This window comes from Myxocyprinus asiaticus, chromosome 41, assembly GCF_019703515.2.
Source record: "Myxocyprinus asiaticus isolate MX2 ecotype Aquarium Trade chromosome 41, UBuf_Myxa_2, whole genome shotgun sequence".
NCBI lineage: Eukaryota > Metazoa > Chordata > Actinopteri > Cypriniformes > Catostomidae > Myxocyprinus > Myxocyprinus asiaticus.
In genome coordinates this window covers 16,726,414-16,749,888 of record NC_059384.1, presented here as the reverse complement: position 1 = coordinate 16,749,888, position 23,475 = coordinate 16,726,414, and the positions used below count along the sequence as shown (strand labels likewise).

The 23,475-nt window shown below is 37.9% G+C and overlaps 3 protein-coding genes across 3 annotated transcripts in view; 2 read left to right on the top strand and 1 right to left on the bottom strand.

Moving 5' to 3' along the window:
• Window positions 1–23,475, bottom strand: part of LOC127431756 (zinc finger and BTB domain-containing protein 47-like) — a 54,832-nt gene that overhangs the window by 13,916 nt on the left and 17,441 nt on the right. The gene's annotated exons all lie outside the window — the stretch shown is intronic.
• LOC127431757 (protein-cysteine N-palmitoyltransferase HHAT-like protein) lies at window positions 2,149–12,445 on the top strand. The gene is made up of 12 exons (XM_051682284.1): window positions 2,149–2,325; window positions 3,310–3,430; window positions 8,934–9,001; window positions 9,119–9,232; window positions 9,352–9,546; window positions 9,673–9,882; window positions 10,045–10,216; window positions 10,310–10,454; window positions 10,543–10,578; window positions 10,675–10,876; window positions 11,155–11,296; window positions 11,488–12,445. The coding sequence occupies exons 2-12, from the start codon at window positions 3,325–3,327 to the stop codon at window positions 11,721–11,723; spliced, it is 1,626 nt and encodes a 541-aa protein (XP_051538244.1). The 5' UTR covers window positions 2,149–2,325; window positions 3,310–3,324; the 3' UTR covers window positions 11,724–12,445.
• On the top strand, window positions 14,375–19,622 carry LOC127431755 (kelch-like protein 40b). Its single transcript, XM_051682281.1, has 6 exons — window positions 14,375–15,625; window positions 15,935–16,095; window positions 16,224–16,331; window positions 16,463–16,648; window positions 16,795–16,944; window positions 17,076–19,622. The coding sequence occupies exons 1-6, from the start codon at window positions 14,498–14,500 to the stop codon at window positions 17,185–17,187; spliced, it is 1,845 nt and encodes a 614-aa protein (XP_051538241.1). The 5' UTR covers window positions 14,375–14,497; the 3' UTR covers window positions 17,188–19,622.

Sequence of the window (23,475 nt, the reverse complement as noted above, 5' to 3'; positions counted from 1 at the left end):
GGCTTAGATCATACAAAAACAACCTTGACCCTGACAACATGTCAAGGTCTGGGTAGCTTAGATGGTAAGTGAACAATCAGTTCTCGTAGTCAATGTGTTGAATGCAGGAGTAAAGACAAGAGTGACTTTGACAAGGGATGACCGGGTTAGAACATATTTTATTAATTTTTTGGGATTTTCTCCCCAATTTGGCATGCCCAATTCCCAATGCTCTCTAGGTCCTCCTGGTGGCGTAGTGACTCGCCTCAGTCTGAGTGGCGGAGGACGAATCTCAGTTGCCTCCTGAGACAGTCAATCTTATCATGTGGCTTGTTGAATGCATTACTGTGGAGACCTAGTGCATGTGGAGGCACATGCTATTCTCCGTGGCATCCATGCACAACTCACCACATGCCCCACCGAGAGCGAGAACCACAATATAGCGAGCACGTGGAGGTTAACCCAACGTGACTCTACCCACCCTAGCAACCAGGCCAATTGGTTGCTTAGGAAGCCTGATTGGAGTCACTCAGCATGCCCTGGATTCGAACTTGCGACTCCAGGTGTGGTAGTCAGCGTTTTTAATTGCTGAGCTACCCAGGCCCCCAGTCAGAGCAGTCGGAACTGGATCTTGGAGCAGTGGAAGAAGGTCGCCTGGTCCTATTAGTCCTGTTTTCTTTTACATCACGTGGACGTGATGGCACCAGGATGCACTGTGTGAAGATGACAAGCCGGTGGAGGGAGAATGGTGCTCTGGGCAATGTTCTGCTGGGAAACCCTGGGTCTGGCCTTTCATGTGGACATCAATTTGACACGTGCCACCTACCTAAACATTGTTGCAGACCAGGTACACCGCTTCATGGCAATGGTATTTCCTGATGGCAGTGGCCTTTTCAGCAGGATTATGCACCCTGCTACACATTGTTTGAGAATGGTTTGAGGAACATGATGAAGAGTTCAAGGTGTTGCCATGGCCTCCAAATCTCAATCCGATTAAGCATCTGTGGGTTGTGCTGGACCAACAAGTCCGATCCACGGCGACTCCACCTAGCAACTTAAAGGACTTGAAAGATCTGCTGCTAATGTCTTGGTGCCAGATACCACAGGACACCTTCAGGGGTCTTGTAGATTCCATGCCACAGCGGCTCGGTGCTGTTTTGGTGGCACTTGAAGGACCAACAGCATATTAGGTAGGTGGTCATAATGTTTTGGCTTATCATTGTATGATTTTATAAAAGCACTTACATTAATTAATTTGTTAAAACTCATGTATTATTTGAGATGTAAAGTTGTTTAAATCGTCCTTTTAGGGGTTGTTGACCCTGTTACATTGTCATGGCAATGAAGTTATAGCCAATTTAACAACTTTTCACAGAAAAGGTTAAAAAGCGATTTAATCACACTAAAATCATGTTAACACATTTTTTATTTCTTGTGACCATACTTTTGAAACGGATTGGCCCCATTCACTTCCATTTTAAGTGCCTCACTGTAACCTCGATTTTTGCTTTTTTAAAGAAAAGGAGGGGCGAGTCTAAATACATTTTTGTGGTAATCAGTATTATTTCACAAATGCTGTCGATTGAGCTTAACTTTTAATGAACCCGGAATATTCCTTAAACATAACTTAAAAAACGTACTGTGGCATATTTTACAGAGCTAATTTAATAGAAGTCCTCCACTGAATTATCTGATGCACCTCCTCCAGATGACCACTGACCTCCCTGCATATTTTGAGGATGAATGTAGTTAACTGTTTGCACATAGTTACCTCACCGCATGTACTTTTTCTACGCTTTCTCCTTTTTCTCAACCAGTAACAAAAACAAGGCCATAATACTTGACCCTTCTCCATGTAAGCATTAAATCTGATTCTACATTTTTTATGTATTTATGTTTCATACTTAAATTTATAATATAGCTTAAAATTATTAGAAATGAGATTGTACTGTTTATAACTGGTACTAAAAAACATGTTTTAGAGTAAATAAAAGAATAATATAGAATGGTGCATAGGGTTATTATGCATTATATTTAGGACATGGTGGCAATGGTGGTACAGGCAGTTTCTATTGATACAACATGGCACAATGGTATCCGCCCCCTATGGGCTGCTTCAAATGAATATAAATACATCTCCTATTCACCTTTAACTGTCTGCAACTGCTCAACAGGCAGTTTGTGCTCCTAAACGACGCCCCTGAGCTTTGCAGTATCACAGAGGATGTATTAGAGTATTCTTTGGCTAATCTTTTCTTGACATTATTGTAATTATTTTAAGTTCAAGAGAATTTTTTATAGTAATTCAAACGCCCTTTGGGTTACAGAGGCATTGCGGCGTTCAAGGTTAGTAGGCTACAACAGGTGTTTCGAAGAGTCCTTTGGCAGCTATGTGCAGTGCATGACCATCTAACATTTAACCAACTCTAATATCAGAGAAAAAAGTTAATTTTAACAGCATGATACTGCTACTTTATCTGCATGGCTCCTCAGATCAAATCTTACAATAACAAACATCAAACAAACCAGACCAGATTGGAAATGTACTTATTTTGTTGAAATTTGTCTTCAAGGAAGAGCAGAAAAGCAGGTAATTAATCATTTGGTGATTAAAATAGATAAAAGATAGAGCTGTAATGTTCAAGTGAAATATTAATATGTGATGCTTCAGTCACTACAATGAGAGCAGGAAAAAAAGCCTGGCTAAAAATAGCAAGAGTCTGCATAGTATAGATGTTTCCTGTTCACAGAATTAAAATAAGTGGAAACTTCTTCTCTGTGCTCCTGCCCTGTCCAGAGTGATAAAATTGTTTGGAGTTTTTGTAATTTTAATACGCTAACCCTCATGTTGTTTCAAACCCCTAAACCTTTTTTCATTTTAGGAACACAAAAGGAAGTGTTTGTCTGAATGTTAGTTACTGACAATCTCAGTCACCATTCACTTTTATGGAAAAAATATGCATTGAAAGTGAATGGTGACTGGGGCTGTCCTTAGAGAATGATTACCAAATTTACATTTTTGGGTGAACTATACCTTTAACACTTTTTATATGCTTATATAATTCTTAATGTAATCACTGATGCAATTTAATGTATGCATTTGGCAGACACTTATACACAGCAATTTACAGTGCATTCAAGGTATACATTTTATCTATATTATAGTACATTTTAGCAGTATGTGTGTTCCTTGAGAATGAAAGTTTCCCTATAAGAAAGTTATATTTTTAGCAAGATCTTAAGCACTCATTGGCCAGTTTAATTGGGATATGTTTTGTTCATCAAATGGACACCAGATTTGTTTTACATGTCTTAACACTCTCTATATAGGTTGTGCTGTGCACCATGGGGGTCAAAGCAGCCCTTCCTAGGTATGAGCTCTATTTCTACAATGTAGTGCTGTGTATGGCAATGTTCTGGGCTGCCAGATGGATCTTTGAAGTGTCCAGCTGTAAGTATAAAAGGACACACATTCACACTGTTCTGATATGACCCTAAGGTGATGTCACTGCAGCCTTCTACTGTACCATTAGGTTACCAACCTGCCAATCATTTTTGCTGGAGTTGTTGGCTTTAATCAGGCTTTTACCTTTTTTTTTCTATAATATCTACCCGAGTTCTTTGCATGACCTCACACACACTGCACATACAACCAGGAGAGCACAAAAATAGTGCTACTGTATAAAGTATAAGGAAAAGGCCAGAAGGTGCAGTGCTGGAACCAGCTAGCCACAGAAAGCTATGCAAAGTACGCAGAAAGGATCATGTGTCAGTATTAATACACCAAAGAATGAGAGACAGAAACAGAGAGAGAGAGAGAGTCAGAGAGAGATGGGTATTATTGTGGGTCTTTGTGTTTATTGCTTTGTCAACCATTGTGACAAAAACTGCATCCAAATAGAATAACTATCATTAAAGAGGCTGTTTTGTTTACATCCAAATATATCTGCATCTAATCAAAGCTTCTACATTGTTAACCCTTTAAGCTCAGAGGGTGTTTATAAGATTTCCTTTTCAGTGGAATACCCAAAATTAAAGGCTTCTAACTTAAGAAAAAAATAAAAAAATAAAAAAAAAGGACAAGGACAAGGAGGGTGAAGTGTTGGTATTATTGTAAAGAAAATGTTTCAACATTTTTAATGATATAGGTTATGATAAATCTGAAACACTCAGCCTAAGAAACTGCTGAAAAATAAATAACTTGAGCCAAAAATGTACTTTTTTCAAAATGTAGTGTTGATTCAAAAAAGCTATCAAAAGTTATATCATTATAAAAATAATTTATCATAGTCTACAAAAATCTCTCCAAATGTCCAAAAGCCTCTTCAAACAAATAAAAAATAATAATTGTACATAAGAACTAAGTACACATGCAAACAAAACAATGATTAAATATTTGCATAGCATGCAGACATGATTTTAATGAGTAATGAGATTTCACAGAATGAGTGCCATTTTAGTCGTCATTGAGTCTGTTCAATGTATGTGGCGCCATCTCCTGGTGGTCATATGTGACAGCCACCAATCACATGTCTCTCTGCCCAAATATGGATGATTTTTGCATCGATCTGAACCCAATCTTACTGGTTTAGCATTCCATGACGCTACATCATTTCCAATGACAGCATCTTATCCAGGAAAGCTAATATGTTTTCAGCCAGATTGCAAGATGCCAGACAGCCAGATGCTGTGTGCACATTGAGCACATTGTGCTTGTGTCAATTATATAATGATCAATGCAATTACCTTGTGTGTGGGTAAGATAATCGCCTCCTCTAAGTAATATTATGTGATATTTAATGTTCAGTTTATTTTTCATGAAGTTATAAGTGAAAATGCAGCATATAAGCAACACCTGTTTACATGAACATGACATATACTTAGCTATTACTTGCTATAATTGTCTGTGAGTTAAAAAAAAATAGGCTGGTATTCTACTCTCTGAGAGCTTTCAAACAAGGTAGGACACATGGCTATTTAATGAATTTTATGTTTTTACTGAATACAATAATATGTACAGTGCAACATTTTTCATATATTTTCAAAACGGAACACTTCTGATTTGTCTGCAAATTGCAAAGCACAGTTTTGGTCATAATGCCTACATGCATTGTAAAGTAGAGCTTCTAAGCTGTCAACGTTACCTATTTTGTATTGGACAAGACTGTAGTTATTCATATTTTGACAATATTTTTTTTCTCTGCGGGCCCATCCGAGCTTAAAGGATTAAAGGGATTGTTCATCCAAAAATTTAAATTTTGACATACTTTTCTCACCTTCGTGTAATTCCAAATCTAGATGACTTTCTGTTTTCTGTGGAATGCAAAAGGAGATTTTTTTTTTTTTTTTAAATGTTGTGATCCCTGACTGAATGATGATGACTGAATTAGCATTTTTGGGTACACAATTCCAGCAGAACACTCTGATTTTGCCAATTTTTGGATTGATTGTATTTTATCATGTTTACTATCAAATCAAATCAAATAAAATCAAATCACTTTATTGTCACACAGCCATATACACAAGTGCAATGGTGTGTGAAATTCTTGGGTGCAGTTCCGATCAACATAGCAGTCGTGACAGTGATGAGACATATACCAATTTTCAATAACATCAAATTAACACAGCACAATTTAAACATCCGATATACACATAATTACACTCAACAATATACAAATAATAACATACACTGTACAGTATACAATACGCACTATATAGATACACATTATTCAATAAAAATTAAAAATTAAAATATATAAATAAAGTATATATAGTATATATAGAATGTACAGTATTGTACTGTATTGACATTCAGGCTGTCGGTTGATAGTCAGTTGTTAAGAGAGAATATAATATAATAATAATATAATTTATGACAGTCCGGTGTGAGATATAAGAGTAAGAGTAATAAAGTGCAGTGCTGATGTATTTTGATCGTGGGAGATCAAGAGTTCAAAAGTCTGATTGCTTGGGGGAAGAAGCTGTCATGGAGTCGGCTGGTGCGGGTCCTGATGCTGCGATACCGCCTACCTGATGGTAGCAGTGAGAACAGCCCATGGCTTGGGTGGCTGGAGTCTCTGATGATCCTCCGAGCTTTTTTCACACACCACCTTGTATATATTTCCTGGAGGGAGGGAAGCTCACCTCCGATGATGTGTCTGGCAGTTCGCACCACCCTTTGCATTGCTTTGTGGTTGTGGGCAGTGCTATTGCCGTACCAGACGGAGATGCAGCCAGTCAGGATGCTCTCTACAGTGCAGGTGTAGAACCATGTGAGGATGTGGCGGTTCATTCCAAACTTCCTCAGCCGTCTCAGGAAGAAGAGGCGCTGATGAGCCTTCTTCACAACGACTTCAGTGTGGATGGACCATGTGAGTTCCTCAGTGATGTGGACACCCAGGAACTTGAAGCTGCTGACTCTCTCCACTGGTGCTCCATTGATGGTGATGGGACTGTGTTCTCTGTCTTTTCTTCTGAAGTCCACCACAAGCTCCTTTGTCTTACTGACATTGAGGGAGAAGTTCCTCAACACCAGTTCCACCAGTGTGTCAGAGTGTGCACCTCCTCTCTGTAGGCTGTTTCATCATTGTCAGTGATCAGACCTACCACCGTCGTGTCATCAGCAAACTTAATGATGGCATTGGAGCTATGTGTTGCCACACAGTCATGTGTGTACAGGGAATACAGGAGTGGGCTGAGAACACAGCCCTGCAGGGCTCCAGTGTTGAGGGTCAGTGATGAGGAGATGTTGTTGCCATTCTAACCACCTGGCATCTGCTTGACAGGAAGTCCAGGATCCAGCTGCACAGCGAGCTGTTTAAGCCCAGAGCCCGGAGTTTCTCATCTAGCTTGGAGGGCACTATGGTGTTGAATGCTGAGCTGTAGTCTACAAACAGCATTCTCACATAAGTGTTCTTTTTTTCCAGGTGGGAGAGAGCAGTGTGTATTGTAGATGCAATGGCATCATCAGTGGAGCGGTTGTTGCAGTAAGCAAACTGCAGCGGGTCGAGAGAGAGGCAGCACAGAGCAGACGTAATCTCTGATTAGTCTCTCAAAGCATATGCTGATGATGGGGGTCAGAGAAACACGACGCCAGTCAATTAAGCAAGTTATTTTTGATTGCTTTGGAACAGGCATAATGGTGGATGTTTTAAAGCATGTGGGGACTACAGACAAAGAGAGGGAAAGGTTGAAAATGTCCGTAAAAACACCAGCCAGCTGGTTTGCGCACGCTCTGATGACACGGCCCAGAATGCCGTCTGGGCCCGCGGCTTTGCGGCTATTCACCCGTCGGAAGGATCGGGTTACATCTGCTACAGAGACGGAGAGTGAACTAACCACTGTAGCTTCAGCCGCGAGAGCTCTCTTCGCGAGGGCGGTGTTATTTCCCTCAAAACAAGCATAAAAAGTATTTAGCTTATCCGGGAGAGAGGCAGCAGTGTTCATGGTGGAGTTTTTATTCCCTTTAAAGTCCGTGATGATGTTAATTCCCTGCCACATGCTTCTAGAGTTGGTGGTGTTAAACTGTCCTTCAATCTTGCTCCTGTACTGGCATTTTGCGGTTCTGATAGTTTTTCGGAGGGCATAACTGGCTTGTTTATGCTCCTCCACATTACCGGAATTAAAAGCGGAGGTCCGCACATTAAGTGCCGCGCGAACATCGCTATTAATCCAAGGTTTCTGATTTGGATAGATCCGTATTGTTCTGGTCGGAACCACGTCCTCTACGCACGTTCTGATGAAACACGTTACGCTATCAGCGTAAAACTCGATGTCGTCATCAGAGGCGGACCGGAACATCTCCCAGTCCGTGTGATCAATACAGTCTTGTAGCGTAGAATCTGATTGGTCCGACCAGCACTGGATCATTCTGAGGGTGGGTGCTTCCTGTTTCAGTTTCTGCCTGTAAGCGGGCAGAAGCAGAATGGAAGAGTGGTCCGATTTGCCAAATGGTGGGTGGGGGAGGGATTTGTAGCCATCCCGGAAGGGAGAGTAGCAATGGTCTAAAACCCGGTCCCCTCGTGTGTTGAAACTAATGTGCTGGTGGTATTTTGGTGCGACTGATTTTAAACTGGCTTTATTAAAGTCCCCGGTCACAATGAACGCGGCCTCAGGGTGCGCGGTTTCCTGCTCACTTATACTCCCATACAGTTCCTTGAGTGCCCAGTCTGTGTCGGCTTGTGGCGGGATGTACACAGCAGTGATAATGACTGCTGTGAATTCCCTCGGAAGCCAGAATGGTCGACACAGAAGCATAAGAAATTCCAGATCAGGAGAGCAGAAAGACCTGATAGAATGTACGTTCCTCTGATCACACCAGGATTTGTTGATCATAAAACATACACCACCTCCTTTGCTTTTTCCTGAGAGGTCTTTCGCTCTGTCCGCTCGGTGCACGGAGAACCCTGCGGGTTCAATGGCTGAGTCTGGAATCTCCGCAGACATCCAAGTTTCTGTAAGGCAGATAATGCAGCAGTCCCTTGTCTCTCGTTGGAAAGAGATCCGCGCTTTCAGCTCGCAGAGCTTGTTATCCAGAGACTGAACATTTGCCAGTAGAATAGTGGGTAGCGGGGGTTGATTTGCGCGGCGTCTTACTTTGATGAGAACGCCGTTTCTGTTTCCCTTTTCCTTTTGCGTTTCCGCAGTCGTGCTGCCCAGACAAAGGGCTCCGCTTGGGTGTTTGTAAACAGCGGGTTGGCATTGAGGAATGTGAAGTCTGGTTTACGATGTGAAATTGCTGAACCAATGTCCAAAAGTGTTTGTCTGTCGTAGACAATAAGGCAGACAACATCCAAGACAGAAAACATAAGAATTGTGAACAAAACAAACAAAACACTACTATGTTGTGTCGGAGCTCGCAACGCAGCAGCCATACTCGGTGCCATCTTGAGTCCTCTTGAGTCCTTACTAGAGAATGAATCACTAAATGACTGGTATTATGTCTCTGTATCCAGCAAATACCAACAGAAAAACCTTCAAGACCAGTGTTCAGCCAGGATGGTACTATTCTGGCAGAAGAATGGTGAGATTCTGTTATAAAAACATCCCTTCTAAATACAGTATGTCAACTGTATGACTATAAATCACGCTTAGAGGGAGTCAATGAACTTCTCTGATTTAACCCTATACTGCACTGCAGGATACGGCTGATATCGAGTGGATGATGTGGTTCTCCACGTTCCGAGAGCATATCATCTTTGGACTCTCAGGTCACGTGATCTTTGCCAAGATCTGCTCCATGATGGCTCCTCAGGTGCCTTTCAGAGTCCACAAAAATCTAGACTATATATGTGACGTTAATTAGAAATCAACCACACAGTATGTGTTAGAATGGTTCACCTAACCTGATGAGATTTTTCTTTGCTCCCACAGTACAGATCCATGGTTTTCATGGCATATGGTATGCTGGCTGTTTTCACAAGTATGGGCTGGGCCTATGTCACTCTCATCCTCTCTCACTGTGTGCTGCTGTACAGCATCTCTCTGGTCAAGCTTAGGTGGCTCTGCTTCGTGGCTGGACTCACCACAATGGCTACCTTTAAAATGGAGCCCTTTATTTCCTGGCAGGTGTGTCTCCAGTATTGGAATACCAATACCTTATAAATGATGGATTCCTTTTTAATTTGCAATTGACACTTAATCTGAGATTTATGTTGAAATCGGTGTAAATTGGTCCATCTTTCTGTCCTGCAGGCAGGGTTTGTGAGTGGTTCTTTCGATCTCCGTCCTGTCCTGTTTTATGGTGGCAGTGGGTTCACCATCATGCGCTGCATGAGTTTCGCTCTTGAGAACTGTGAGAAGAAGGACGGAAACTACAGCATCTTGGAGCTCCTCAAGTACAACTTCTACCTCCCCTTCTTTTACTTTGGGCCCATCATGACCTTTGATAAGTTCTACATTCAGGTCTGTAACTAAATTAATAGAATGAATAGTGTTGATTGTTTGATAATTTTCTCTAATTGGCAAATAAACCAATATTATAAGTATTATCTCTGACAAATGATTGGCCTTTGACAACATATAATCTTGAAGACAATTTATAACATTGTTCTTTAACCCTACCAGGCCAATAACCCTAACCTGACCAGGAAAGATGGGGAGATGTGGAATATTTCCATTCAGGCACTGCTAAACCTGGGGGTTATTACCATAGTGGCAATCCTCTTTCATTTCATGTACATTCTGACCATACCTAGTGACATGAAGCTCCTTAAACACATCTCTGACTGGGCCATTGGTAAGCAGTTGTGTTAGTGTGTACTTGCTTTAATTTCATACAGTAGTTTATAAATAGAAGTTCATCCCAGCCTCTCAATACTATATTGTCCAGTGGGATTGGCCTACTTAAATGTAGTGTATGATTGGGTGAAAGCAGCAGTGATGTTTGGGGTGATAAACACAGTGTCAAGACTGGATCATCTGGACCCTCCTAAACCACCGAAATGCATCACAATGCTTTATGTGTTCTCTGAGACGTGAGTGGGCCCTTTATTTATTTATTTATTTTCAATTAATTTAAATATTTGTTATTCTAAAAATAAAGAACATTCCATTCTTCTACAGACACTTTGATCGTGGAATTAATGACTGGCTCTGCAAGTATGATTGTCATGGTTACATTTATAAGCCTTTTAACCAACACAATAGTGTTTCAGGCAGTACTGTTTTATCAAAGAATGCTGGCATTTTTTGCAGGTATGTGTATAATTACCTTGGTGGGAAGCATGAGAATGTTTTGGACGAGCTGATAGCCTCCCTGTGCACTTATGGCATCACGGCGCTCTGGCTGGGACCATGCTGGGTGGTTTTCATCTGGGCTTTCTTAAACTGCTTTGGCCTTAATTTTGAATTGTGGATCGCCAAGTTCTTCACCATGGAGCCTTTTATTTCTATTGAAGTAATTAAGTGTGAAAAAGATTACCAGTAGTATAATGTAGTTTAGAAAATTTTGCTGATCTTGAGGTAGTTATAACACAGTTATTAATATGTAATATCTATATGTCATGTTTAACAATACTCTAATTCAAAGTACAATCAATCTTGTTATATGTGAATCTTTTACATGTGGGATTGGCAATAAAAGGGCAATTGTTATATCTAGTTGTTAAATGTGAACTTTCTGGTCCATAATTTTAGGACAAAATCTTATCCAGAACTGTTTCCTCCTACCCACAGATGGCGATCTCTGATTCTATGTCACGCAGGATAAGGGCTGTGTTTAATACCTTCAATTTCTGGACTATTGTCCTCTACAATGTCTTGCTTCTGAACAGTCTTGAATTTGCCAATCTTGTTGCCAAGAGATTGTTACTTAAAGGTAAATACTGAGATGATATTTGACAACTTATCATAAATTTAATCATTTATAAAAAATCACTAAGGTGCTTAAAGCTGAATTTACAGAATGAAATTCAGAGTGACTGATTCTGATGATTTTTCTCTGTTCTTCTAGAAATGTATTTAAAGAACATAATTCCACTTAAATCAAACCTTACTTTTGTTTGACAGGTTTTCCCTTCACCACCATCACTGTGACGTTTGTTACATACTGCTTGATTCAGCTGATTAAGGAAAGGGAAAGAAGCCAGGCTTTGATTGATGATCCAGACCCAATCCCCCATCCTGCCTCTGTTCCTCCACCCACAGCTGCACCCACTACCACCACCTTGACAGCTCCCTGCACCACCCAGACGGATGGAGCTGCCACCCAGCCTGTGGACCCAAACAAGGAAAAGGCAGAGTAGGGATTAGACACAACGTTCCCATTGCTCTGAAATGGGTTTACTTACATATTTCTGGTCTTGGAATTCTGTGGATGATCACAGTCTGAATATACAGAAAAAAAAGGATGTTTTAATAATAGTACTGTAAGGAAAGATGGTGTGTTTTAAATGGCTTTTTGAAAATTTTACAGGTTTTGTCAACTTTGAATTACAGCATGTACTCTCATTGTCTACGTTTTAAATTAGCGACAGTTCTACATAAATCTAATAGGTGATAGAGATATGTGCTTTGCAGTTAAAACTTAGAGGATTGAATTTATTACTACAGATTTTATAATCTAGTTTTAATAAAAACTATACTTACATGCAATTAAAGTGTTCTTAAGTTATTCATGCCTGTGTTCAAACACTGATGATGAAATGATGTAACAAAATGAATACAAATTGAAGATCACAAAGTTTCCTTTAAAAATTTGTAACGTAGCTACATTGAAAAATTCAAAATGAGTAACAATGTCTATGTCTCTCCATTGGTTTGCCCTTCTAAATTTTTTAGATTTAATTTTCCCACAAATTGCTGTGGTTAATAAAATGTGTAACTTGTTTACATTTCAAATTTCTGTAAAAAGGAAAAAGAATGAAGTTACAGTCATAGACTAGCATCACTTAAATCTGAGATTATGCTGCAGTCTCTGGTATGTTGCCTCAATGACATTATTGTTCAAATTAAACTATGACTAAAAATAAACTCAAAAAATCATTTTGAGAACATTCAAGATCTTTGTCATTAAGCCCTCTTCACTCTAGGATATTTATATGAGCTGGCTTAAACTCTTATCTGGTCAGCAAAAGGAAACTACTGACTGAAAGAATTGTTGATATTCTACTTAGTAACTCAAACTAGAACTAAAATTTAGTGAGCAGTGGTTGTTGACCATGTAGGCCTATATATTTCACCTTTTGCTGTGATACAATATCTTCTTCTTGTTCTTTCAGCAGCTTAGGTGTTGCCACAGCAGGTCATCTGTGATCTGCACATTTGACTTGGCACAGGTTCTATGCCAGATTCCAGTGGCTGCAGGACTCTCACTCACACCTATGGGGCAATTTTAGAGTCCCCAATTCACTTAACCTGCATGTTTTTGGACTTGTGGGGGAAACTGGAGCAAACCCACATGAACATGGATAGAACATGCAAACTCCACAAAGAAAGGCCCATTTAAGCCAGGACTTGAACCCAGGACCTTCTTGCTGTGAGGCGACAGTGCTAACCACTGAGCCACTCTGCTGTGATACAATATATACAATATTCAGAGTGACTATCTGCACTAGGTGTAAATAGCAGCTGCCACACAATGCCACTATATGCACTCAAATAGTCTGGTGGAAACACAGAAATTGAAGACAAACTGCACCCCCAAGTGATGCTGCAATGGTGTGGTGTGTAAAGATTGTGTGGACACAGGCACAGATTTATGTTTCTGCCGGTGGGTGCCCTAACGCCCAAGCCCTCCCCCACATTGTTACAAGCCTGACCATTTTATTACATCTTTCAGCCCTCCGACAGTGGAAGTTAAAGTCTCTGAGGGGCATAGGGATTATCACTTCTGTATGGAACACATCCATACGTTACAGGGCAGACAAAGCATCTTTTAAAATAATTCATGATGCTAATGTGCAGTAACACACCTGCTGCTAGCCACCACAATGTGATATGGTTGGTGTTACTACAGTAATATGGTGTTAATGTAGTAACCATGTTTAATTTTGTGGTTACTATAATCTACTACAAAATACCATGGTGATAGTATGGTTACTGTAGTAAAACCATGGTACATTTTTGCAAGGTAAGGTTAGGTTTAGGGGTAGGGGTTGGTGTAGAGTGTCAGTGAGACTCTAAATAAACACAATAAACTCTGCAGTGATACTGTATGTTAGTATTTAATTAAGACTGCAAATATTATCTACCACTATGTGCCAAAAACATCTAACACTATTTGCACTTAGTGCTAAGAAGATGCTATTTGTTGATATTTACACTTAGCGTAGCCTCTCCCTATTATATTAGTATAACTAGCTAAAACAAATCTTCAATGGGTGCAGTTAGGTGCTTAATATGCTGTATAGTGATATTGTTTAGTGATGTTATTTTGAAAAAATAGCTTTAGCCAAATATTTAATGCACAATTTTGGGTCATTTTTGTCAACATTTATTACATTTCTAGCACTTGCACCTCACCCAGGCTTTCTTTCTTGCACCCATATAATGCAAAAGCAAGCTCTGCCCCTTATATTAATGAATGCCATGACGGATTATAAATGTTTCAAGCAATATTAAAAGGAATGTAGATCCTTGTAATCAAATATTTCAATATCACATATTCAGTCAGATGACACAGATAATACAGTCTATAAAGACAATAAGAAAAGGTGTGACTCATATTCCCTAAAAGGTGCTATGTAATGGCCTGTGATCTCACCTAGAGGCCCAGTGTTCCATGGGGCAGTCTGTCAGCTGTTGCACAGGACGGGGGTTGTATTTCACATGTACAATTATGGATTCCACATCTTTGTAAATGCCTAGTGTCTATAAATAGCCCCCCAGTTGGAGTTCAGTTGAAGTATTGAGACAGCTGATGAAGTCTGCTAACCCGACAGCAAAGCGGAACTGATTCAACCCTGCTTTTTCTTTCTCCACTGGACAGTGGCAGAGTGTTTGTCAAGCTTTGTACAGAGCAGACCACTGGACTGCCCATTAACTTCACTGTGACTGTTAGGGATACTACACGATAAATATGGCTCTACCCATAGATCCCATGGAGGAGCCCCGCATGTACCAGCAAACACTGCTGCAAGACGGCCTCTATGATCTTCTGGAGAGTGATATGATGGTAGACTGTGTGTTGAAGATTAAAGACAAGGAGTTTCCCTGCCACAGGCTGGTCCTGGCTGCCTGCAGCTCCTACTTCAGAGCTTTCTTCAAGTCAGGGGTGGAGGAGAGCAAACAGAGGGAAATTGTATTGGAAGATGTGGAACCTGGTGTTATGGGCATGATCCTCAAGTACCTCTACACCTCAAACATCAATGTGACAGAGCAGAACGTGCAGGACATCTTTGCTCTGGCCAACATGCTGCAGATACCTTCAATTTTCACGGTATGTGTCTCATTCCTGCAAAAGCGACTGAGTTTATGTAACTGTCTGGCCATCTTTCGCCTGGGCCTAATGCTTGACTGCCCTCGTTTGGCCATTTCAGCACGGAACTTTGCTTGCGAGCGTTTCCAATTTATAGCCAGAGATGAGGAATTTCTGCAACTGAATCCAAGTGAGTTGGCGGCTATTATCGCGTCAGACTCTTTGAATGTTGAGACGGAGCAGGACGTGTTTGAAGCTTTAATCAAGTGGGTGGGATATGACCAAGAGAAACGGCTAGAAGACCTACCAGTTCTGCTGGACTGCGTGCGGTTACGTCTGGTTCCTCAAGAGTACTTTGCCAAAAATGTTGAGAAACATGAGTGGTTGAGCTCTAATCCAGAGATCTCCAAGAAACTGCAGCTGGTCAAAGACGCCCATGCTGGGAAGCTTCCAGAAGTCAAGGCCAAAAGCAAAAAGAGTGAAGACAAGAAGGATGGTGATGGAGATGAAGAGGGGGAGGAAGAGGAGCAGGAGGAGCTACTTCCTGGCATTCTGAACGACAATCTGCGGTTTGGGATGTTTCTAAGAGATTTGATCTTTTTGTTAAGTTATAGTGCAGCAGCGGCTTATGACCCAACAGGAAATGACTGTTATGTGGCAGCACTCTCCACCCAAATCCCCAAAAATCACTGCAGCCTGGTCACCAAGGAAAACCAGATATTTGTTGCAGGTGGACTTTTTTATGATGAGCAAAGCAAAGACGAACAGATCTACTCATACTTCTTGCAGGTACAGGGATACTTTCTTCCATTTACTGCCTTACTGTAGATCAGTCTAAAACAAACAATTCAATTAGATAATTGTGTGCATACAGTATGAATGGGAGATCATACAAAATTTAAAATTTTTCATACATTAATAATTTTTCTGGGTTGTTCATTGTACATGATATGGTGTTAAATTAGTATGCTAATTGCTATGCAAGCAGTTTATTACCTGTATATTTTTAAAGTATTACAGTGCTGGTTTTTATCAAGTAGACTATGCCAAAATACACATTACACGATGTACTAAGTTTAACACTTTGACACATGACAGTTTGATCCTGCGAGTTCAGACTGGATGGGAATGCCTCCCATGCCCTCTCCCCGCTTCCTTTTTGGGATGGGCGAAGCAGAGAACTCTATCTATGTGATTGGAGGGAGAGAAATGAAGGAAGGAGAACACATTTTGGATACAGTCATGGTTTATGACAGGAAGTAAGTAGATTATTTCATTGACACTAAGGATATAATAAATGATCATTGATCAGAAAAAAAGCAATACGTTTATCTAGTTAAATCTTAAATACTTCAAAGAGATCCTTAAATTAACCTTATTTTTTCAGGTTTCTTAAATGGGCAGAATCAGATCCTCTTTCTTACCCAGTATATGGTCATGGAACAGTGTCTCATAATGAAATAATCTATGTAATCGGAGGAAAGGGGGAGAACAAGTACGTGTCTTGAAATGTCCCAAGTAGGATTACACTGTCCACTATTAGACTTTGTTGGAATATGTGCTTAAAATTACTACATGTAGTCTTACATGTATGTTACATATATTTTAATCTGTCTTGGGTTGTAGAGAGTGCTTGAAGAGAGTATGTGCTTATGACACTAAGAAACGGCAGTGGACTGATCTCGCTCCCTTGAATACTGCACGGTCACTGTTTGGTGTCACCATCCATAAAAACAAGATATATGTGGCTGCTGGTGTCACAGACACTGGCATTACAGGCAGCTCTGAGGTCTATGACATCAAAACAAACAAGTAGGTGTCTCCAACATAACTCTTAAAGCCAGTGGAGCCAGTCTACTTAATGCTGTTTACAATTACTTTAGGTCCTCCTTGGTTGTGTCTTAATTAGCTTGTAATGTAACCAATATTTACGTAGACAATTTTTGTGAATATTTCAGGTGGTCAGAGTTTGTGGAGTTTCCCCAGGCCCGAAGTTCACTCAGCCTGGTCACTGTGGCCGGTGTTCTCTATGCTGTGGGTGGATTTGCCATGTTCCCCAAAGAGGACAGTGATGAACTTCTGCCCAAAGAGATGAATGACATCTGGAGGTGAGAAGCCGAATCATGGCACCATTCTGATTTTAAATAGAACAATAAAAGCGACAAATATATATGTGTTTGAAATTGTATGAATGACCACAAGTGAAATGTGTGAAATAAAGGTTCATGTTTGTTTATAGGTATGATGAGGTGGAGATGAACTGGAATGGAATACTAAGAGAGATTCGTTACGCATCTGGTGCCACGGTTTTGGGAGTTCGACTGAACACTCTTCGGCTCACTAAAATGTGACAAGTGACATCCAATGATTACCAAAAAGGCCACTCAAAGAAGTTACTTGTGGCAAGAGACAACTTTTTTTTTCAACCGTTTCATTTCAGATAAGCTGATTTCAAAACAGTTTGAACAAAACAGTTATAATATTATGGGTCAAAATGAAAGTCTACAACAGTGCAAGTCAGAGAACAAAATAAGTGTTCTGAGACTCATTCCATGAAAATAAATGATAATAATTAACAGGGATGAAAACTAAATGTTTTTCATTTTGATTCGTTCTAAGCAGAAACTGTATTTTTAGTTCCGGTTCCAGCGTTCCACTGCCTCGTTTCCAATTGGTAATGTTAGAACGAAATTAAAGAACGGTTAATAACGTTCCTTTTTCTTTTCTTTTTTAATGACAGTACTCTGTGCTATGAGTGAGTGATGTACCAGTTGCATTGTTACCACTTACCAGATCTTTCTTTAAAAAAAAAAAAAATAAATAAAAAAAAAAAAAAAAGGACCTAGTCTGGAAAACACACTCAAAATAAGGGACTTGCCTCAACCGAAATAAGTGATATTAAGCAATTAAATTTTTCCCACATGTGAGGGAATTATCAGCATAGAAATCATAACAAGCAAAGTATACAGTAGACTACATAAAATAAAGTATTTTTTAATAAATGTATTTTTAATATTAATTATATCCCCAAAATATTTCAAAAATACATCTGGCCATCTAAAATCAATTAATAGCCAAATTCTTTCTCCTGCATGCATGCACACACTGCTTGGGCATGTTCAGACTAAATGTCAGCTCATTCGGGCCGAATTATTTTATTTTAAACGTACAAATAACATAATTGTTTAATTCTTATTATTTCATATTTAATTACAGATCTGCTTCTGAGTCAGAACCTGGCACCATCAAATCTGTATCAATGCATCATCTCTTACAATAATTAATTGAAGACTTGTAAACAACTGAAAAATTTACTTTTTACCTCCAAATTTTTGTTTAATATGTGATATTTAATATGTGATACAAATTAAATGTATGATGCAGCAGTTTCCTTTTTCAACAAAAAAGAAAGAAGTAAAATTTTTTGGGCAACAGGAAGCATTGTAATTCCAAAATTGTACTGTAATAAAACCATTTAGACTTTGGTTTAATGAAAAAAATGATCTGAACCAGTTATTAACCGTTTACCAACATTTGAAAATAAAGTTTTCATTTCAGAACAATTTAAAGGGACTTCATTCCTGTTTTCGATTCCATTCTGCAAAAAATTGTGCTCGTTTTTGGTTTTCATTTTCGTTCCTTGGAATGTTTTCAGTTCATTTTAATTATTATTCAACATACTTATAAATTACTTATTAGTTTGAACAGAGATGAACATCATAGATATGTAAATTGCTTTACTTTCTTATAGATGCAGCTTCTTGTGTCACATTGTGTACAATTGTATTGTTTTCTATTTATCATTAATGTGTAATTTCTGTTTTGTTCTGTATATGACAGAAACATTTGCTTTCAAAAATAAAAACCAACACAAAAAAGTTTGGGGTGATATTTCAATTAGTTCACTATTGAAATTATACATTTATTTTGTTTTGGTACAGACAATAAATACTACCTGGTACAATAAATGACATAAAATACAGCCTATGTTATTAGCACCGCTAGACTCTAGTTTTTGTATTGTTTAAGTATGTTGTTGACAGAACCAGTACGACTACTGCATGTAGTCTTTGTACACAAATGTTAACTTAGACATTGGGTTTACATACTAATGTATAGAATTAAAAATTTTGAAACAGTCACAATCATGATTGGTTTAATACACTGAATGTATGGGTAAGTTAAGGTATTACATGTTAACTGTTAGTTTAGGAAAAATGTGATTATATATTTAATTTGGTTTTAAAATATTTCTTTGAAGATAACTGCATGGTAAGTCGTTTCTACAAAAAATTAGACAATAAGACAAAATTAACTATCCACGCTCCAAAATGCAAATCATCATTACCATTCTCTACCACTTACTGTGTATTACAAAGGATAGCACAAATCCCCTTCTTAATACAAATCGTAACCTTTATCCAAAATCATTTATATATATATATATATTTAGAAATACGAAATTAAGAAGGCCACAAGCATCACAAATGTTTCTCAATGAGCAGCAAACCAGGAATACACACTATGACATAAAATAGTAAAAGTTAAGACTTCCACCTTTTATTCTACTTAACAAACATCTTTTAAATGCACCAAATTAAAGCATTTAGCTCTTCAATGGCCATTTACATGAACCACAATATTTCCATAGATGTACATACGTAACCAGTATGTATCTCTGTACCATAGAAGATAATAAGTAAAGGATTCACCTTAAAAGATAAAAAAAAAAAAAAAAAAAAAAAAGATAAATAAAAAGATTGGGGCAAATGGTGGCAAAAGACTGCATCAAATTCTTCAGCAGTATTGTTTTTAATCTGAATTGTTTTTGTAATTCTCCTGTTATAGCCTAATTAACCACAACTTTAATATCCTTATAAAGTGCTCACAAAAAAGAGAAAAGAAAAGAAGAAAGAAAAAGCAAATTCTGACCATAAAGCAAGTGCTATGTGCATCCTAAAACTTTCTGGAGATGTGTTTACATTTTCAATATTTCTTAATTTCAATAATATCTTAACATATTCAAAACCTTAAAGCTTAAGTTTTAAAGGGTTTCTTCATGTAGTTTTAAAATATAAAGAAAAAACAGAGATGTAACACATTTAAATATATTAACAAGGACTAAATACTGACACAAAAAAGTCAAGATTGTAATAAAGTGAGCAGGATGTAAGGTGCAACAAGTAGAACTCTACACTAAAAACATATATTTTAGTGGGCTTATATCTAATGTATATAAACCCACTGGAAACAGGATACAATCCGTGGCAAAAACTTCAGCATTAAAAGGCTTCACACAGTCATCATCTGGCACAACATTATTGCAAGATATTCTACGAAAACATTTTTTATTTTTTTTGTCATTCCTCATTAAAAGATCTCTGACTCATCCTGGTGATGCTCTCTCAGAAAGTGCTCAGATCAGTAGCATCAACATTAACTTTTGCAAACAATTCACTGAATTAATTTCAATCAACACATTCATGATCATGGCAGCTATATTCCATTAAACACTTAAGGCATATTTGTCATAGCGACCCCACTGCTAGTTACTGTATGACTGTCTTAAATAGTTTTAAAATGTCTCTTAAAAGTTAGCAGATAAAACATATTGGCCAAGGCAGAATGTACCACAGATTTTGCTTTAAGAACTGTACTGGAATAACAGTGATAAATAAAACACTTGTGCCAATGACTTCATTGTGGGTCTTTGTTTATGCATGTAAGTGTACTGTGCTATGATTTCCAGCAGGCTTAAAGTTAAATTTAGATTTAATCTAGATTCTATCTGAATGAATGTGGTATTGGTACATTTTCAGTATTTCAATAATTTTTCAGCAAGGTGAGAATGATTCCATCTTCTAAATCCTTTACAAACTATTTTACTGGGACTTAAACTCAATTTAAGTGTACCATTTAAAACCTTTTGACATTACCTGAGAAAATGTTCTTAACTCAGGAACATAGCTGTTGTAATGTAAGCAACATAATATAAATTGTAGATGTAAGATGTAACGTAAACATTTACAGTGGCAAGAAAATATGTGAACCCCTTGGAATAACCTGCATTTACTGTATGTCTATATTTGTCTTCAAATCTGGTTTGATCTTCAATAATGTTACAATAATGTACAAACACAATTTGTTTTAACTAATAACACACAAATTATTGTATTGTTCTTGTACATATTGAATACATCATTCAAACATTCACAGTGTGGTTTGGAAAACGTATGAGAACCCAACAAAGCTAATCAGAATCAAGAGCTGGGAAACCTGGCATCCAATTAATAAAACTAGATTGGAGGTGTGGGTTAGAGCTACTTTTACTTATAAAAAGCACTCAAACATTTTGAGTTTGCTATTCACAAGAAGCATCTGCTGATGTGGACCATGCCTCGCAAAAAAGAGATCTCAGAAGACCTACGATCAAGAATCGTTGCTTTGCATAAAGCTGGAAAGAGTTAAAAAGTTATCTTGAAGAGCTTAGATATTCATCTGTCCACAGTTAGACAAATTTTCTATAAATGGAGATGATTTAGTACTGTGGCTATTCTCCCAAGAAGTGGCCATCCAGCAAAGATGACTCAAAGGGCACACCGCAGAATGCTCAATCAGGTAAAAAAAAAAAGAACCATGAAGTTTGCCAAATACCACCTTGACACTCCACAACGCTACTGGAAAATGTTTTGTGCACTTATGAAACTGATGTTGAATTGTTTGGGATGAACAAGCAGCACTATATATGGCGTAAAATGACACCGCATACCAATGTGAAAAAATCATCCCAACGGTGAAGGAGTATCATGATTTTGGGCTGCTTTGTTGCCTCGGGGCCTGGACCTTTTGCTATCATCGAGGGAAAAATGAATTCCCAAGTTTATCAAGATATTTACAGGATAATGTCAGGGTGGCTCTGTGCCAGCTGAAGCTCAGTAGAAGTTGGGTGATGCAGCAGGACAATGACCCTAAACATCAAAGTAAATCCACTACAGAATGAAAGTGAAATGAAAGATTATAATAGTTTGTGTTGTTAGCTTAAGCACCATCATGTTTTTCTACAGTGCATCCAGAAAGTATTCACAGTGCTTCACTTTTTCCACATTTTGTTATGTTACAAAATCTAGGTCTACAGACAATTCCTTGGACTTCATGGCTTGGTTTGTGCTCTGGCATGCACTGTTAACTGTGGGACCTTATATAGACAGGTGTGTGTCTTTCCAAATCATGTCTAATCAACTGAATTTACCACAGGTGGACTCCAATCAAGTTGTAGAAACATCAAGGATGATTAGTGGAAACAGGATGCACCTGAGCTCAATTTTGAGTGTCATGACAAAGGCTGTGAATACTTATGTACATGTGATTTCTTTCGTTTTTTATTTTTAATAAATTTGCAAAGATTTCAAACAAATTTCTTTCACGTTGTCATTATGGGGTATTGTTTGTAGAATTTTGAGGAAAATAATGAATTTAATCCATTTTGGAATAAGGCTGAAACATAACAAAATGTGGAAAAAGTGAAGCGCTGTGAATACTTTCCGGATGTACTGTATAATTGTGACTTTGATGAAGATGAGATCACATTTCATGGACAATTAATGCAGAAAACCAGCAAATTCCAAAGGGTTTAAATACTTTTTCTTGCCACAGTACAGCTTATTACTAATATAAAAGCTTATTTCCATCTTGCAAGTTCTTTCATTGGTGCTCACCTCCATATCTCATCACATTGATTTGACTCCATGAAGAATGTAAACAAGAAACAAATGATTAAACAGAAACTGACAATAGCTATATAGTATATTTACAGACTATATATATATTTATGTATATGTGTATATATTAAGTAATACCTATAATAGTTACTACATTTTACTGCTCCTAAAATGTTAGAGTGTTTAACTATTTTTGCTTCCTCTATATAAATTCTCTCTGATACTTGGTAAGGAAATTGTACATATTTTCTATAAAATTTCTGGTTTCTTCAGTCTGTTCAGATTCTCTGTGGCCTCTCAACAGTACACTTTTTACAGCGTACAAGAGTCTCACAAGACAAAAGTGCAAGGGCAGGCCAACATTTTTCATAAAAACCGGTCTATTCCTTTCTTGACTTGGTTTTACTTTTTTCCTAACATCTAAGTCTAAAAGTTATACTACATAATTATTACATTTAAGGGCAAAAAAAAACAAACAAAAAAAAAAAAAAACATTACAGGGATACATTTTTCCATCATTTGACAAATCTAACTTTCCATAAGTTATTCAAACACCCAAGTTTGAAATCATAAAACAGTGACTGAAGGACTGTTTACATAATAATAATTAAAAAAAAAGAATTACTGAAAATAGTTTATAAACGTGTATGATGTACCATAAAGCATTTCAGACATTCAACACGTTTAAATATATATATATATATATATATATATATATATATATATATATATATATATATATATATATATATATATATATTTGATCCAAACACTGCCTCAGTGCAAACAAAACACACACCTTTTCACTCTAAATTCTTTAAAAGTGATTTAGGCGTTTCAGATTTTTGCCATTAAATAAATGGCTAACACTGACATTAAAGTGCTCTGCAACTTTTAAAAGTATAAAGAAACAAATTTGTG